Genomic DNA, 19,968 nt, shown 5'->3' with positions numbered 1-19,968 from the left:
CATGACACTATACAAAGCTAAAGCATAAAGCTAATGTCTTTTGGAAGCGTCAGCAAAATGAATGCAGAAGAGCTCACTCTTACATTTATAATAATAACAACAAACATGGGAGGGGGAGTTGTTTATAAATATCTATAAGATATGGTGTAGGTATATAAATAATTGTAATAACAAACTTCCTGTTTTTATTTCCAATTATTGTATAACATTTTTGGGTTTATAATATTAAGAGATTTCTGGCCTTTAAATGTACCATTACAAAAAAAGCAGAAATAATAATTTATACATATAAATTCATAACTGTGTGAGATAAATACTATCAGCATCCCATATTTTAGATGAAGAAATTGAGGCACCAAGGGATAACATAAGGAACATGACCAAGGTCACACAGCTGTCTGGGGTCATTAACTGGTTCATTAATGCTGTGACATAGACACTGTGGAGAAAAAATATATTTCACAACATCCAGCCTACTAATGACCAGGATGCTTTACAAGGTGCATGCTATGTTCAAATAACACAGGGAAATACCAGAAGGCTCCGTCTCCCTGCGATGGGGGTTAGGGCAAGACAAGTAGAGATGAAATAACAAATCTTCTGGACATTAGAGTTTAGAGAGTAAAACCTATTTGCCTTGGAAAGAGGCTTTCATTTCATTTCCAGTTTGGTCTTGTCAGTTCAGCGGCAGAAGAGAAGGTTTTCAACCAAAGCAATTTGCAGGTGTGTAATGCAGACAGTTTATTGGGAAGTATTGTGGCCTTACCTTTGACAGCTCCTCCTCTAAGGCTATGCAAGTAAGCAACATGAGCCTGCTTATGTGGCAGACGGAAAGGGAGCCATCATGTGACTCACTTCTACGATAGACAGTTGGAAGGTTGCAGGGCTGCAAGGGGATGGCAGTGGGGGGAGGGGCTGGGAGTGAATAAAACCTGGTCCTGGAAAGCATCGAAAAGGGACAATTCCTTGGTCCTAAGAAGTTCTTTCCTTCTTGGTTTTCTCCTTTCTCCTCTTTGAGACTATTTATGCCAGAAGGTTTCTTGGCACCAAGTTCATATCCTGTAACCCCAGAGCCTCAGACTGTTAACAGCCAGAGCCTAAATAATCACTGCACTTACAGGAAGATTCAAAGGGAATAGACTAGCATAGGCAATACAAGAAAATATTTGAATTTTAAACTGCTTTTGAATAGATGGTGCATAAACCATGGACACAAATGAGGTACATGCTTCTTCGTGGACGTCCAGTGAACACACACATAGCTGTGTTGCTAAGGTTGGCATTTTTCTATGGTGGAATATGCCTGGAATGTAGGAACCTCTTACTTTATTTCTTCCCTCCATAAATAATTGATACTCTCACATGTAAAAATTATGTTTCTTTTTGTTAGCATTAATGGTATTCAATTAAATCATGTGCTTTTATCATATCACTTCATGGAAGTATTTTTAGCCACATTATTTATGGAACATTTAGGTCTGCCTTTCAAAGTCCTCAGGAATCTTTAGTGTTTGCTGGTCTGCTTTTAATTTATCAAAGCTCTCCCTCCACAGGCACTGCACAAAACACACAAGCAGCAGAGATTCCCCCCCCCCATACAATGTGTATTTGATATGCTTAATGTTCATCTTTATACACACACAGACGTTGGTGTACAAGAAACGTGGAGGGTGTCTATAAATTCAAGGAAACATTTGAGTGCACAGTGATACATAGATACATGGGTATAATACTTTATGTACTTGATAAATATTTCATCCCTCCCATAAAGAAAGCTTTTTATCAACTTGGATTGTTTTTTTATTACCTTAAAGTATTGCAGTTGTTTCTCAGCATTCATTGTTCCTTCCTTTTCTTGTCTCAGACAGGAATTGAAGATGAAAAGCTCTGTATCTCTTAGCCACCCTTTCAGTTCTTTGATCCTGACCTCCAGCTGCCTTACCAGGCTTCCGCTTTCGGGAGAGAGCAGGTCACGTGGACCAGACCCACTGTGCCCTGCCATTGTGTCCTGGATCTTCTGTCCTAGGGTTTTCTAAGGCATCGGATTAAAAACAAAAACAAAAACAAAAACACACCACCAACAACAAAAAAAAACAAAAACATAGATTAGCTCAGGTACCAAAAACATATCACAGTTTGGCTGGTAACAAGAGCCACCTGGAAGGTGTCCGGCTGCACCTGCTACTTCACAACTGACATTCAGTTCAGATTAGCTCATTGTTCCATTTAGGATTTTTGAATTCTTGAGCCATGTGTGTTGTTCTGACCACCACCAGAGGCTTAAGAAGACCTCATTCACTTATAATTTCCTTTAACAGGAAGGAAAAGTTCACCATGGACACTGATGAAAATTCATTTGAATTCTCATGATGGGAGTTTACAGTAAACTAGTGTCTGCATAACATTTTCAGGAGATAGAAGTCTGAGTTTAATCAATATACTAAAGAGGCCAGGAGTAGATTATGCATGGAGAATTAAATTCCTTTTGTTTTGTTTTGTTTTGTTTCATAAAGTATAATTCCCCAAACCATATATGACTGAGGGCTGTTCAGAAGGGGTAGCCTCCTCAGTGCTGTTGGCACATTTTACCTGACTTGGAAATTGTTCAACCCCACCCTTAACCACTTTGCATTTCTGGTTGCTAGATTTTCTTATATATGTGTCAAAATAAGCCCCAATCCACTATGCTAGAAGCCTTCTTAGATTAACCACTATGGCATGAATGTGCAGTTGGGAGGGCTTTTTTTTTTTTTAAATGGAAAACACTCTGGAGAATCAGTAGGAGTTAATCTATAATGATGAATTAAACCTACAAAAATAAGCTTAAAACACAAATAAAATTAAGTCAACAAACATTCATTTGCTGTGTGGTGTTCTGTAAATAGTATCTTTAGGAGATCATAACAGAAAAATAGCCTTTCTTGGCAACACCCTTGTATTTTCATGGTGCAAATATTGATAATTTGAAGACCCTCAGTGGAATCCAGATTTAGCTATTGTTTTTATGCTGTAACAAAAGTAGCAGCAGGAGGTGAAATCAATGCCCTTGGAGGGTAGGGTCACAAAAAAGAATTTATTGCCACTTTTTTGTTCTGGAACAGTTTGCAATCATAAATTCTTCATAAACAGAATACTTCAGAGAATGGTCCGTCTTCATAAATATACGACAGAGGACATCAATTTCATTTAATTCACAATTTGTGTCAGCACAGCAGATGCCAATGCCTGCCTTGATAGGGTTGTTTAATATGCAATTGAGACAGAGTAATATGCAGCACAGGGGACAAAATTTCACAGATTAAACTGTACGCACCACTGACATTTCATTCTAATGTATTTCCATTCCACACTGTTCACCTTAGATGAAAGTAATATTAAAAACCATATCCCTCTATTTTACTATTGTTAGAAGTTAAAATCCTTGTCTTTAAATTTTTTTCATGCCAATTAAAATGTAATCATGCCAATTAAAGCGGTATGCCTGGTGGTGTTACTGCAGCACAGGTTTTGTTAAAAATCTTCCCCCCGCCCTTCTCTCCCCCTAAATCATGACAAAACTCTGCATATTGTATTCAAATGGTATTTTTGTCAAAATGGCAACCGTTTTTCGGGTATCTGACTCATGAAGGATAGCTAAATATTCTGTTTCTTTAATATTATGTTGATTTAAAATTTTTGTTGAGGAAGCAATATACGTGACATCAAATAATTTTCAAAAAAGATTGTGTTTAGTTATTTATCAAATTAGAAACAGATATATTAAACTACAGCTCTTTCTATCAAGCACATAAAGTTGCTGTTCTCATCTCTTTAGTAAAACAACCCTTTAAAAATGTCGTACGCTAACCACATTTCTCCTGCAGGAGATCAATGAATTCTGTACAAGTTAGTAGGTTCCAACTTAAATCACCATATTATGAGGTGGAAGCCATTAATTACTATTAAAAAGTAATGTAACAGTAGGTCAGAGTAAAAACTTTCCATGTTTTAAGTTACTTTGCACAAGTGTAGAGCCTAGTGAATTTAGATGAGAAAGCAAGGATTTAAACTTGCAGTTTTTTTAATCACCTAGATTAAGTATGGCATAAACTGAACACTGGCAATCCTCCAAGTCATCAAGGTACACGGAGAGCTTTTTATTCAAAATATTTTTGGAGTATTATTTCTTTAAAATTAAAAAAAAAAAAGAGGCAGGAAATGGAAGGCATGCAAAATTATGCTCCATAACTGACACCACCCATACTTTGCTGTTATAATTAATCATTTAAGTAATTGACAAATTTAGCTTACCCTTGATTTGAAGTGAAGGCAATTTAGGAGAGAAGTTGATGAAAAAATACAGTCTAACCTCTCTCTCTCTCAGCTGTCTTCCAACAAAAGGACAGTACTGTCTCGTGCACAGTGCCATCCAGGTCTCTGGGTAACAGAATCTCTATATTGCCTTTTTGCCAGATTCTTGCATCTCAGGCTTTGGCTGAGACCCAGCCCATCATTGCGTGAAATGAATTACATGAAACTTTTTTTTTTTTGGCTTTTGTTAAAAGTGAGCTGGAAATTGAGGCACAAAACAGAGGCCGATTTCATTCTGCAATTCAGATTTGGGTCAGATTTGCATCTTTGTTTTGGTGGCTTTAGTGTCACTTGAAAGCTGTAGTGACAACTCCCCTTTTCATCTGAAGGGTACAGTAAATAGTTACACAGTGGATGTCTCTAACATGTACCTTCAGAGTAAATTCTATTAACATTCATTCAAGCATGACAGTCAGTGTATATCAGATATACTGTATTATAGTTCACTTGGTGCATACCCATAATACATGGCATATTTTACTTACTTTTGTATGTATTAAAGAACCAAAATTATTAAAATCTGAGAGGAGACAAGCTCAGTGTAAAAAAAAAATCCCACAGAAAAGGAAAAGCAGTGTTTTTTCCTCATAATAGCATAAATAGCTTGTTTGAAATGTAGGTAGTGAATTGAAAGAGAGAGATATTTGTGCTTCAAATTAGAAATCAGACAGATAGAGTACTTCACTACACAAAAAATGTACACATAACCTACAAACAGTAATAAAAATGCAAATACCCCAAGCAGTTCCCATTTTTCATTAATTGAATCCACTTTTTCAAGGAGATCATTTGGTAGTAAAACGCCACCTTTCTTCAAAGCTTCAACCTTACTAAGCAGCTCTGTCTTTTTCAGGTCCCTGATGGACATTTCCACACTGTATCTCTAAAACGAGAAGAGAGAAGGAAAGCTATCATTAGGGAGACAGGTGTTCTTTGCAAATCTTTGAGCACAGAGTTAGTGACGCTCATGAGTGTTAAAAGTTTTTGTTTCCAATAAAATTTATGGGAAGGCTAAACCTAAGTACCTTGAGTCGTTGAGCAATAGTGCTGAAAACAGTTAAAGCATATATTACTCACACATACATAAACATCCAAGGTATTCCATTTAGTTGACTAAAATTTATGTCACATTAAAGTAAAGTTTACACACACATTGGGTCTTTAATTTAAAATATTCCAAGTAGGAAAATACCTGGTCTAGGAAAATACTGTTACAGTTAATTTGGGTCAACATTTGGCTCCAGAGCGCTGCCCATCTCTCATGTCTGCCCCACAAAGGACTCGTGGTATAGGGTGGTACAAATAAAATGATCCCTAAAGATTGTGTAAACTTCCTCCTTATTCTGTAAGTCTCCTGAGTTCCCAGTTAACCCTTTTTCCCCCATTTTCTTTTACTTAAAAATTGCATGGGCTTGAAGAAGAGGTACTTATATAGAGAAAAAAGCAAACCAGAGCTTTGAAATTGTTACAAATCTATGTTTCTTTATTGATTATTGTAAAATGTCCCCAAACATCACAATTGATTACAGTCCCCTCTCCCCCAATATACATTGTATTGTAACAAACTGCCAAGTGAGTCTCTGCTAAAAGATGTTTTGCTAGAGATAATGTAAGTGCCATTTAATATGGCAGTTACTATAGTGACTCTCTTCAAATAACTCTATTTGGATAACTTCATAGTTAGAAAGTCTTGTATTATGAATAGCTATAAATGACTGTGGCTATATTTTTAAAAGGTACTACACACAAAAAACACCTCTGAGTTGAAAACTAGATTCTAGTTAAAATACTACACATATTTTACAACTTCAGCACATTGTCAAAGTATAATGGCAATCCCCATTTTTTTTCTTTGAGCCATAAAAGTTGGGGCACTAAGGTTCTTGGTAGTACTGCTCCATTGCTCTAACCAAGCTAAGAGGAGCACCTTAACAGATCTAATAAGAAAAGCTTTTGTCTGGGCAAATCAGCAAATCAGCAAGTTCAAAACCTGCCCAAGCATGTTATTCACCTTTAAACCATGATATTGTATATGATCCCAAACTAAAATACGATTGGCAGCAGCTTAAAGGAAAAGAAGGTGTGAAATCCTTGTTTTGGGTAATAGATCCTCAGCATTTACGTGCATATGTTTGCATACTTTTAGTTTCTTATTTTAATCTTCCATTTACGCTAAGCATGCACATCATTTGTATTATGTAAACTTCTCCAAATGTTAGTCATTTGTGGATCACAGAACAAAATGTTTTAAATGAGGTGATTTAAAGCATTTCATAGTATTAATGAATGTTGATCAAGGTGTCAAAGTATCCAAAATTACATGAATATGCATAACGAAAAAAATCAAGGGTTGTTTGAGAACTCTTCCAGAATTTGACCTGTGATAGGTGGGAGATTCTGATTGCATTTTCTAATGGCAGGCAATTACCAGGATCATGTTACTCCAATACTTAAAAAACACACTGGCCACTCGAGTTTTCTGGACCAAACACTCAACAAGTATTCCAGAAACCCAGATAGTGTTTTATTTATCAGAGTGATGATTGAGGAGAGGGCAATCTGCTTTATGTAATCAGATTCCCATCTAAAGATGATGCTGCCGACAAAGATTTACATAATTAATTTGGTAAGAATTCTTTGACATAATATTGGGGAAACCAGCATTTCGGGCAGGCAGACGAGTCCTATTCAAATCTTTTGCTTTTGCCACGTGCCCTGACAGAGGGAGTCCTCCGGCTGTGCCACCTGGGAGCAGCCTCAACCAGTTATCACTGTCACTTGTGACAATCTCATCCCCTCTCTTTATCCCAACTTTTAATGGCTCCCACATAGCAGATCAGTCAAGAAAGAGAACAGTTTAGATTTGGCCCATAAAAATAATAGTCTTATAATAATAAAAATATAAAAAGCAATTGATTTAATTTTAGACATAATAAAATAATTTTCTCTATGAAATGTGGTACAAGTAGTCACAGCAACCTCTAATAAATGGTTATTACATTAAAAAAAAACTTGTCTTTATGTACTCTCCCTGGTCTTGTCCCCACATAACCTACTGTATAAAGAGCTTGATTAAAGATGTGATTGATGGACAATGCCTTCAAACTATAAAAGCTAAGATAATCCAGCCAATTATTAGGTGTGTTGGTATGTACCTGAAAGATACTAGAATGTCATGTAATTTAAGGCAAAAATATTTGTTCTTATTTTTGAGGCACTCTGAAGGTTGAATCTGATATGATTTCAGACCTCAAGCAGTATACGTATATAATAATGCAAACGTTGTTTTTGTTGATGCTCAGGACATTTTGCTCTTCTCTCTCCAACATCTTTTCAGAAGCATCAGACGAGGAGAATCAACAGCCTGCTCTATCAGTCATCCTATCAAGTAGGGCTACTTTATCCTGTGGTGAGAAGATAATTTAATCTTCATATTCATTTCACCCACAGCAGTAAGTGAGCAGAGGCTGCCCCATTGTGTCCTATAGCCTGGGATATTATGATAGAGACTACTCTTCAATAGCCAAAAATGAGATTAACGAAGTTAAAGTCAGATGGCTTTTCTTGAGTGCTAAGGTAAATAAGCATCCAGTATTTAATTTCCCCACAGCACCTGCTGTGGGCCTCTCTGTCTAGTCAAAAATAAAATATATTCTATTGAAAGGGCATATTTACATTATTAAGTGTATTTGCTTGGCCAATTCAATTTTGACTAATGAAGCCTCCTAATAGATACGTGAATGATCTAAATTAAAAACGCAGGCCACTTCTATCCTAAATGCCACTCCTAGGTGTACAGAAGGTATACAAAGAAAACTTTAAAAACAGAGTTAAAAATAACCACCAATGTTAGCTTGCTGTTGTCACTAAAAATTAAGGAAGTTTTCAGAAATTCTCACTCAGTCCTTTCTTTTTAAAAGTACAAACGCTAAAATTGAATTATAAAACAAAGCCAGTAAAAATAGGGATTTCTGAAGTAAATATAATTAGAAATGCATAAAGACTTGATTGAGATAACTTTTTTGACAGTTATGCTAAAGGCTCTTTTCCCTCCTAAAATCTTTTTTTTTTTTTTTTTTTTTTTTGTTAAAAATCACACCAAAAATTCTGCCTAAATGGAGACTGGAACAATGCCTTGAAACAGTGTTAATTGTCACCATGGAAACCAGAAGAATAAGCCATTTTGAAACTGGTATAGAAGGCACACATTGAGAAACTCCAGCATTTTTCTGCCTCCCTCAATGTTAAAGAACAAGATGCCTTGTCACGGTGAGGTCAGAGAAAGAAAGCATCATGAAAGGGTTGTAGATACTCACTGTCTAGTAAATAAAAAAATAGAAAATAAACTACATACAGCTAATGCTATAAGATTCTACACAGTGAATCTTTTTGTAATAGAAAGATCATCAAAAGATGGCCAGGATTGGGGGATGGATTCCACCTAAGCAAAACTTCAGGGCTATATTATGTGAACCTTGCCCCCAAAGCTCCCTGGGAATTCTGCTGTTGTAATAAAACTTCAGAAGAGGAAAGAAAAAAGGCAGCATGATGGAATTCAAAATAATGCTCTAAAAGCACACAGAGAGATTAAGACATCCATTGTAAGACTTTTGTATGGTGCTTCTGTTGGTTATGCTGAAAAGAGACCAGACATTGCTGAGCAGAGAGTGAAGTTTTGGCTACGAGAAGCACAAGAATTAAACCAAAGAATTTTCTTGATTATTAGAACAGGACTGTCTGATTCTGTGTCTTCGGGGTTTAAGTATTTACATCTTATACCATATTTTAACTGGGCTTGATGTGACTTTATATTAGGAAGAGTTAAACTTTAAGCAAGGAAAATGATCTAGTCATTAGAATAACAAATTTGAATATCTTTCCAAGTACCAAGTAATACCACAAACACCTGTATATCCAGCATAATCTCCTTTCCTGTAAACACACAACAGACAGAGAAAATACAGTGGGGGGAGGAATGTATTTTAGTCTTTTAACAAGAAAGCCTATGGTAGGAACACACCAAAACACCAAACTACCAGCAAAACTATATGTGAAAAATAGGCATTTTTGCACAAAAATGCAGAGATGTGTCTGTCTATGACTCCCGCATTGTGTTTTCTGGCTAGTGTTTGCCCTCCTCATGCGAGACTTCATGGTGGCCCCTCAGCAAGTCCATGCCTAATGCCATTCAGTGGTGAACAAAGAGTCTTTTTATATGAAAGTCCAGGGTCCACAGCTCAGCTGTACATGCCCCCGCATGCTGGAATCTGCTAGAGGCCAGTGTCGTCTCTGCAGCACCTCTGGTGTTGCCCCCTTTTCCAGAACACCAGTGTCCAGCATCTGATGACGCATGTGATGTTTCACCTGGAGCCAATTTCACCAACACTTTGGGAAGATGTTCGAGAATGAAGAAGGCGGCTCGAGCCCACGACAAATAAGAGTCGTTATTTCTTACAAACTCTTTGTATTTTACCATTAGCAATTTATGGCGAATAATTGCACAGAGAAATTATAAAGACTCCTACAATTGTCCTTGTAAATTAATAATAGGCTTTCTTGATTGGGATAAATTTGCTGCTGAGCCTTTGGAAAAATTAAAAAGTGCAATGTCATTTAAAATTGCCAGAACTCGCACAGCAAATTACATCTGAGGTTAAGAATTGAGTTTTACCCCCTCTTCTAGCTTATTCCATTTGCATGATCTGGAAATCACATTACATTGGCCATGTATTGTTAATTGGACATAGATTGCATTATCTTTAATATAAATCAAACTACAAATATTAAAATGAATTGCAAATTCCCTAATAGAAGATCATAAAACAATCTTTTTTAAAGTATCTCCCATTAATAATTTAATTCCAATTATATCACTCAGAAAACTTAAGTAGGAAACCTGGCAACTTATTTCTCCAATCATTTCTTTTACATAACAAATACCTAAGCCTTTGAAAATAAATACCCAGAACGGTATTCATTGTTATAGAACAAAACTAAAAACACCAAGAACTGAAAACTTTTCATTCTGATTTCCTGTAAAATACTGCCTAAGAACACCAAGCCTGCCTGTCTTCTCCCTTCCCTGCCCATGTCAAGGGTGAGAAAAAAGTCTCCATTGAAAAGATTTACTAAGTTTAAGAACTATTGTAATCTTACTCTCTAAAATTATAAAATTGATTCTCCTTCTATTTATCTTTTAAAGGTTCTCTAGTCCCTTACATTTCTCTATAAATCTGATATCTTTCTGAAGCCTTTGCATGGCCTTTAATGAGTTTATATTAAATATTTAATACTGTTTAGGGCATATCTACTACTACCAAAAACAGTTATATTCCCAGCAGTCCCACTGTTTCAGGCAGAGGACTTGATTGATCCTCCTAGCCTGAATTGAGTAGAATGAAAAGAAGCAGTTGGAAAATAGCTGCAATCATTTAATGCAGATGACCTCTGACAGCCTCGCAGCTCTTCTATCTGAACAGAAATTTGCATGGGGTCTCTGTGCAGAGGAACAATGTAACCTAAATGGTAGACAATCTTTATTCTAATGAAGTGGGTGTCAAGGTCAATGTAAAACTGCAATGATAAATGGTGCACCACTAGGCAAGAGAAGTTGCATAGGCATTGTAGTGCTTTCACATTAATTGAAGACTGAAATGCGCTGCGTGAAAAGCACAAGCCTCTCTTTTCACCATAATGTGTTAATGCGCCAACGCCGAAATGATTTCTTCAAGATGTTTGCCTGTTGACACGTATCTTATTGCAAAAATAACGCAAATATGGAATTAGGGCAAAAATGGGCATTTTTAGAATTTAGCTTTTTCCTGTAATAGAATTACAAAATTCTAAATAAATCTCCCCAAACAGCATCCTGACACCTAATGTAATTCCTTTGATCCCTTTTTCTTTTCTTTTTCTATTTAGACCTGTCTTTAATTAGTTTCAACCAAGCAACCTTTATAGACCCCTTTGCTGGGTACTTTTATACTGAGCTAACTGTAAAAGAGGACTGAGGAGAGGAGAATCATTCAGATATTATTTTTTCTTCGCACTTCTAAGTTTTCTGCTTAGTCTGCAGTTAAGATCTTCAGGTATTGTTTGTCCTGAATGAAAATGTAATGAAAAGCCTATGGTTTGTAAAAGAAAATAACTATTTTCTAGTGTGAGAACTAGAAAACTATAATCTGGCCGTTTGACATTGCCAAAGTGACTACACAACAATAATTACACCATTTCTTCAGTTGATCTAGCAATTCTGTGGCAGCCAACTTTTTTCATTATATAAAAATAAGGACTGTAAGCTGCTTTAAAAAAAAAATCCTGATCTACTTAAGCCTGTAGAGGGGACATTGTTTGCTAATACACTCATTAGCAACCAAGCATTTTAACTTCATCAATTAAACAGGAAATGGAGTTGCACCATTAGTTTTACAATTTGCTAAAATACTGATAAGGGCATATTACTAACCATTTGAGAAACATTTCCAGGCTCAACCCATAATATGTCATAAACTCGATGCATTTTTATGGTTGACTTTTTTTTTTTTTTCCTGATTCGGGTAGATGTAGCCACCGATCTAAAACTAAGCTTCCTGCTACAAATAGATTTTAATAGTGGAATTACACTTATACTAGTCAGAAACGGTCTACAGGTCTTTCAGTATGTAGTCTTGGTGATTAGGAGGCTATTAGTATGATTTACTAGAAAATAAATGATATTGCCAGTTTGTAATTCCGATGGAAAACAAAGTGTTCCAAATAGAATTTAAGATTCCTTAAATGGTAATTCGGAGGGAAAAAAAAAATCTCAGTATGAAGGAGGATAGTGAAAAAGATAAAGAAAAGTTACTGATGAAACTGTTTAAAAAACTGTACAGCTTCATCTGTGTGTGATTTGTCAGGTCTGAAGCTTTGACGTGCCCAAGGGGCAGACCCCAGCGGGGAGTAGGCTGCCGAGCTAAATAGCTGTGAAAGAAGTCTTAATGTAGGATGGAATTCAAACTAACCTTGACATGACCTCAGGAAAAATATGCAAAAAGTAAAATGAATGCACTCTGCAAGATACATCCTAATTTTGTGGTGGAGCTGGTTAGTTTTACAAACATAACTGAGACCTTAAAAGAAAAATAGAAAGCTAGTAAAAGGGGCAAACTTTGGAATTCAGGCAAAAAACGTAAGCAAGCATGATGTGTTACTGTGAAGGCATGTGAACCATTTGGAAAGAATCCAAATAAAAACCCACACCGAACAATATTGTTGTCAGCCTGTCTATTCAAGAAAATTGTTTTTTTTAGGTTGAATATAAATGACACAAAGCCAAGATTACATCACTGCATTACAAAGTCTGTTGTGGTTTTTAGCTGAACAAGCCCCATGGATCTATTGGTTTAGGACAGTAATTCAGTAAGGAGGTTTTAATGTGTTATTTTTCCTCCAGTGACAATAAAAAATAGAGGAATTTAAGGAAGAAATATCGTGGGTGCTCTCTAGTCTATCTCTTGCTTTTGATCTGTATTTGATAAGCCAAACTCACATTTTAGTTGAGGCATTGAGTCTTGATTTGACTGTATTATAAAATTTTGCCTGTTTTGAAGTGATCGGCTTAGGAGGAAGGCATTTGTTCTGGCTCCCCGGCCAAGAACTGGCTAACTCATTGGATATATGGAAATTTTAATTGACTGTCAACTTGTGTAGAAATTCAATCCTATTACCTTCTCAATGCAATTTTGTAGCAATACCAGTTATTTACTACACTACTAACCAGATTTTAAACATAATTAGATTGCTAAGAACATACACCCAAAATCTAATGACTTAAATCCCTACAGCAAGGATGTGAATTCCTGTATCAGGTGTATGTGCTTCTATTAGATTTTCATAAGCATAAAGGGAGCAGAAGCATGCAATCATTTAGAAGCACAGAAGTACAAGGAGTTTTCCTGAGAACCTGTTGAACAACCATATGTAATGATCACTGTTTAATGGATAGGTTATACCACAGGTTGTTTTTTGGTCATCTTATTCAATATTTTTTTATTAATGACACATATGAGTAAAATACATATATGGCATGTTGATTTGATTGGCTGATTACACTAATCTCAGTGACCAATAAATAATAATAAATATCTTATGTCAGAGATCAGAAATTCAAATACCTACAGGTGGTGGTATACTAGTAACCCAGCTCTCTGGGGGTGTGGGGGAAGCCCTGATTTATGGTGCTTGCTGATTTCCCTGGTGTATGTACTCCCACCATGGCAGATTTCAAACTACCAAAAGTTGCTACTGCTAGAAAAACTCCTGAATATTTAACAATAAGCTCTCTTGAGCCAGTACTGGCCAGCTCCAATAGCCTACTAACTGGCAACTAACCAAAGTAGTTGAGCTGAGCTAAGTCATTTTCTTTCATATTCTAACTACTGCTAGTGTCTTGGAAAAAGAGAAGTGTTTTCTCTACTAAAGGAAAAACAATGCAAAAATGTGATGATTACTAATATATGATCCCAGTGAAGGGGCAATAGGAAGAAGTAGTGTGGATTGTGGAGGATAGGAGAATACAAGTTTCCTCTAAAAGGGGTAGCTGCTAGTCAGCTTTGCCAACTGTTCACATGTGAGAATACGGCTTCAATATGGCTTCTATATGGACAGGTATATGTATTTAAGAGCAGATAGAAATATATATTTTTATGTGAAATCTCCTAACTTTTATATGTTGGATTAAAAGTTTTTAACACCTACAGGCCAAACTATATCTTTGAGTTGGATCTGAATGCGTAGGCAACTGCTTCACAGTGTCTATTTATGACGATACTATACTCTAAAGGGAACACAATATGCTGGCATAGTAGATTAAATCTAAGTAGGAGATAAGATCAATGTCAAGTCTGAGTTCATAATCTCTCCCTGATAAAAAAAAAATACAAAAACTGTACACACAATAGAAGTTAATAGGCTTCATTGTCATTAGGTTCATTGAGTCAACGGATAGTGGAAGGTAAATATAAAAAAGGAAATATGATTTGGAGCTGGACTGAAACAATCACAGGGTTATAAATAAGAAAAGTAACAAATCAGCTCGACTATGATTTACTAAGCCCAAACCTGCCGTCCTGGTTCTGGTTGGGTTCCATTTTCCAAGTGAGACTTAGACAATGTATAAAATGTCCAAAGGAGAACATTCAAGGAAGGCAGAATATTCAACACTTCTCCAAGGAGCAGGCTGTTGAAGGAGCTGAAGATATTCAGCCAAGGAGTAAGGAAGAAATGAAGATGACAGAAGAGCGGGAAGGACATGTTAGCAGACTTGGAAAATTTAGAGGGCTTTCAATAGAAAACATTCATTTCTTTCATCTGATCTCAGAGATCAGGAATGGGCTCAGAGGCTAAAGAGTAAGTAGAAATGAAGCTTGGGCAACAGTGAGTTTCCACTTACCACAGGTATTCAAACAGAGACCAGAAGTCTATCTGGTTGGGAAATTTTATGAGACAATAGGGCATTAAATGAGGATTGGCCTAGAAAATAAAATTGAAAGTTCTCTACTTTAAAAAGTTGAGTTTCTTTGGGCTCACATCTGCCAAATAAGCCATAACAATCATATTATTATGTATAGAAAGAATGCCAAGATCAAAACACACCAAGTTAAGAAGAAGCCATCATTTACTGAACAAGACTCACATATAAGATTCTCATGTAGAGAAACCCAGGAGAACAATAAGGGAGCAAAGCTACAACCACATAAAACGTAAGCCATACAATCTAAGCTCAAGATAGGGCACGAAAAATGAGAAGAAAAGACAAGATTAAATGAAAATCCTCAAATCATCCTCAATCTGTCCTACTTCAGGAAAAATACTTCAATCATTGAATTTGAGGTATTAAACGAAACCTAAATATTTTATAGGAAACTTCTATAGAATATATGCAGTTAAGTCCATATTTCAACAAGGTCTTTCTTGTAGATTTTTTTAAGACAAAACATCACAAATACCAGTCTCAAAAATTTTCTTCCATCAATGCAGAACTTTCTCTAACATATTGAAGAAATGCGTTATATACTTTGGCTGCCAGCAGTGTGGGCATAATGGCAATTTCTCCTCCATGCTATGAAACTTCATGGTTGTGTTATATTATGTTGAAAATCTGCACATCTCAATGGGTTTTCTGTGCATTCCAATGCACTTCAGTGACGATGTGGATCATTGCCATAATACATCATGACTGTTCTAATTACGGTTTCATTATGATGCACCATATCAGGGCTGTCGTAATGTCATGTCAGCACATAGTAAGAATAGTTATGCAATTATGTAATATCTGTTAGAGTACGCAATGTAGGAAGAAAAAAGACATGAGGAGCAGCAATTAATGTAATGAAACTCAGTTTTCTCCTTTTAAAAAGTTTCCAATTTAAAAGTATTATTTCTTTTGCTTTCCATCTTCTAACCTAAACAAATGCCTTGAAATACATCTATTTTTGCTTAATTGGGAACTACTGTAAAATTTAATGGATTTTTTTAATAAGGCAAAATAAGAAGAGAAAAGGGACATCTGAATTGAGCTGTTCTCCACATGTCACAGAAGAATGAGACATGCTAGAAATCTACTATATGCTAGAAATCCAGTAAAAATTTCAATGTAGGAAAGCACAGTCCACTGAAGGCTTACTATTATGCAAACTTCAAACACAAGGTCACCTTCTTCTGTCTTCTTTAATCTCTTGTGTAGACATAGAACTTCTTACCTTACCCCTTAAAGCTTGATTGACCAGCTATGTCTTAAGTAAACTATGATAATGAAATGAGATAAAGCACTGATATCCACACTTAACTTCCCTGAATTAGGACCATAAATATATACTTGCCTTTAGTCTAGCTGTCAAAATATACTCAAATATCTATAAAAAAAAAAACAGCAATCTTAATGTTTGTCTTATATTTGAACAATAAACTCTCAAAGGATGAGGACTATACTTTGTTTGACCAATCACGGAGTACCTTGAATATTTGAGATCTTTAGAAAACATTGAGTCAATGAATAGTTTCTCAAATGAAATGACGCATGAAATGCTGTTTGTTGTTTTAATATATAACCATAGGAGAATTTATATATCAAAGCTTACCCCCATATCTCTATAGCTGAATTATAGGCCTGTTCAATGCAAGTATTTATAATAGAAATGCTGATGAAGCCTAAACACCATGGACGTATATGGTTGTGCAGCGGCAGCCATTTCAAATATAGATATATTTTTAGTATTAGGAGGCACCGAGTTTGTTTAAATCTGGACTTTTTTTTTTTTTTTTACAATTGCAAGTAATGTTAATAGCACACTGTAAATGTTAAGGCTAAGTGTGCAATGTCAAAATAGATTGAATCTCTCTGAAAATTGGAAATTCAGGCTTTTCAAACATAATCCAGATGTTTGGCTTTTATTCAGATTTCAAGAAAGAGGGAACTAATATGATATAAAATTCATACATGCATATTTCATTAGTGCCTTTTGTATTGCTGAATTAAACATTCTGAAACGTGCTTTTCCCAAATCACAGAGTTTTAAACCAAAGCAGTTGCCAAGATATTGCGCACCTCAAAAATAATGCCAAATTAATTTCATAAGGAAGAGACTATATATTTCTCATGTTAATGCTGTTGATAATGCTTCTTCAAAGAGAATGCCTTGCTTTCTCTTTGAGGATGACAAGAAAAATGAGAGGTAGAATACTGTAGCCATAGTAGTTTATCAAAAAGATATTGCTTCAGAACATGGTGACTTTGGAAATCCATGAGAATCAGTGGCCCAAATGAAGGCCGAAAGCACTTTCCCCCCTATTGCCATTATAAAAAACTATCTTGTCAAGGTTAGTGCAAATGGGCATTCCCCAGGGACTATGGCCACTAGCTCTGAGAAACATATCCACAACTCACCATGTTTGTATGTTTTAAGACAAAGCCAATCAAAACATTTCCAGAGTTACTGCTCTCAAAACACAATGGAAATGCCATCGCACCTTTATGTATTCACATCGAGGCTTTTTCTTTTTAGAGCACTTATGACTTTTTACATCTATAATCTTAACAGACCCAAATGCCACGGAGTTTTTCTTGGTGACCACCCAAATCCCTGAACTGTCAAATATTTGATGCCTTAGGCCACTTTTCTGAGGGTACTCTAGTACCTTCACAGCAGATGAGGATGAATGTAGTTACAGAATTACATTATAAATTCCAACAGTGGAGTGTGTAACATCATGGATCATGTGTTGATCACCCTTTATCCACTGTAACTTTTAGCATTATGGGTTAGATGTAGAAGGTAGTTGGAAAACATTTTATTCATTTGAATTTCTCCCCCCAAAAAGGCCAAGGGAGCCCATATCATCTGTTGAAATATATGTCAGGTCTAGTATTAGTACACAGAAATGAGAAGCATGTGATTTTGCCTCCATTTATCTTTGAACATTAGGCACACTTGGATGGCTCAGTTGGTTAAACATCCGACTCTTGGTTTTAGCTCAGGTCATGATTTCACAGTTCGTGACTTCGAGCCCCACATCAGGCTCTGTGCTGATGGTGCGGAACCTGTCTGGGATTCTCTCTCTCCCTCTCTTTCTGCCCCTCCCCTGCTCACAATGTCTCTGTCTCTCTCAATAATGATAATAATAATAATAATAATAATAATAATAATAATAATAATAAAATGAACATCATGCTCAGTGAAAAACTTACTTGATCAGAACTTCCAATATAGAAGTATTACTCTCAATTTTTAGATAGAAACTGTGAACAAAGTTAATTGTTTCCCATGGCCAGGAATGGTTAACATAAGAAAAGCTTCTATAAAAAGTATCAGGGAAAAGAGGAAGGTGAAAGAAACCTTTTCAATATTTAAGGACACCTTTTGGGAATTCACAGTTTTCTCATAGCAATAATATTTGACCACGATGCAAGAGGCTGGGTCCAATTTCCAGTTCCAACGCCAGTCTGCTATAGACTTAAAAATCTTTCTGTTGTAGCCTCTTTGATTGGTTTCTTTGGGGTACGTGTCCATATTTACTACAGAGAGATCTTAAGGAAATAAACTAGAGGCTTCAGGCTTTAAGCTTTAAGCGCTGTTTGTTGCTTCAGCATCAGAAAGTTTGCCATTTCAATGGATTGTTTTCTTTTTTGTTCTCCTATGGCAAGCCCATGGGGAAAGTAAGTGATACCACTTCTGTCTTACAGATTAGAAGTTGATACACAGAAGCTAAGTGACTTGCCCAAGGTCGGTAAGATATCTCTAAAATCCAGAACAGAATTTTCAGAAGGAATTTAGCTTAATTTGCTAGGCTATGCTGTTATTCTTGAAAACACATCTGTAGATATCAGTCCAGAGTTGTGAAGAAATTAGTAGGCCCTGGGAGTACAAAGTAAATAAGGTCAAGAATGCCATTCAAAGTGACTGGAACCAGGTTCATCAGGGATATTGGCCTGTAATTCTCCCTTTTAGTGGGGTCTTCAGTAAGGGATGAATCACTGGGTTCTACTCCTGAAACCAATACTACACTGCATGTTCATTGAATTTAATTTAAATAAATAAATTAAACACACACACAACAAACAAACAAAAAAATAAAGTGACTTCTGGGTGGTCAAAACACACTTAAGAACTCCACCCTTGCAGCTTCTATGGCCAGATTCATTTGGTATAATTTCATCTTCCAAACCTCCACAAATTTTTGGTAGCATGAAGTTGAGGCTAAAAGGGCAGATAGGCTCTCACTGATAGTCATAGTTGTTCAGAAGAAAAATGGCTCATAATTTAAAGAAGCTCTAAGGTACAGGTGAAAATTTCTTAGCATAAACTAAGACTACAAAGAATAAACAAACCTTGGTTATGATACTTGCTTTTCAGCATTTTTCCAGCTATGTGAGGGAGTCTGCCATAAACATTCAAGGAAGTTTATTGGAACAGATCCATCAAAAAGAAACACAATGTGTGTGTGTGTGTGTGTGTGTGTGTGTGTGTGTGTGTGTGTATCCAATCACAAGACTGATAAAAGTGAGAAAGAGGAGGGAGTAAAGATTTAGAGAACAAAATGAAAGAAATGCACAGATAGATGGAGAGAAAGTAATAAGTAAATAGGGGAAATTACAAAGGTTTTCCCAGATAGGGGAAACAGTAACAGTCCACAGAGAATAAAGCATAAAAACTAATAAAAATAGAGAATGTTGCAGAAGGGGAAAGAAATCACAGCTAGAGAGAAGGTTTTCGGTGAATGGTTCCTCTGAAATAATCAGATGAAAGAATATGATAATGATGACTTAAAATTTTGCATAGGGGCTGCAAAAATCTAGCAAGTGGAGATCTAAACAAAAAAAAAAGCAGAAGTACTAGAATGTGGCCATTTAGGGCAGCCATAACGCTGGATAACTTTTCAAGAAGAAATAGGTCCTAACATTTGTGATTTTGTTGGATTTTCTCTAAGCATATCAATAGGGAGCCCCTGGACTGGGCACCACTTTCTCTGTGACTGTTACTTCTGCCTTTGCTTTATGGTGGCTTGCTATAGTGAGGGACTTTATTTCATATTTCCTTGGTCATCCCATCTGTAAAACAGGGACAATGATATACTTACCAC

At 36.1% G+C, this 19,968-nt stretch overlaps 1 protein-coding gene across 7 annotated transcripts in view; it reads right to left on the bottom strand.

Annotated features, from left to right (window-relative positions):
* Window positions 1–19,968, bottom strand: part of AKAP6 (A-kinase anchoring protein 6) — a 558,374-nt gene that overhangs the window by 92,874 nt on the left and 445,532 nt on the right. For all 7 annotated transcript variants that reach the window (XM_078448340.2, XM_060619471.3, XM_060619475.3 and 4 more), the window contains 2 exons: window positions 5,087–5,233; window positions 1,808–2,032 (listed from right to left, as the gene is read on the bottom strand). In XM_078448340.2, coding sequence (XP_078304466.2) covers window positions 1,808–2,032; window positions 5,087–5,233 — 372 coding nt within the window. The remainder of the gene's footprint in view (window positions 1–1,807; window positions 2,033–5,086; window positions 5,234–19,968) is intronic.

The sequence above is a fragment of the Panthera onca genome, chromosome B3 (genome assembly GCF_046562875.1).
Source record: "Panthera onca isolate mPanOnc1 chromosome B3, mPanOnc1 haplotype 2, whole genome shotgun sequence".
In the NCBI taxonomy this organism is placed as follows: domain Eukaryota; kingdom Metazoa; phylum Chordata; class Mammalia; order Carnivora; family Felidae; genus Panthera; species Panthera onca.
This window is presented reverse-complemented; position numbering and strand designations above follow the sequence as displayed.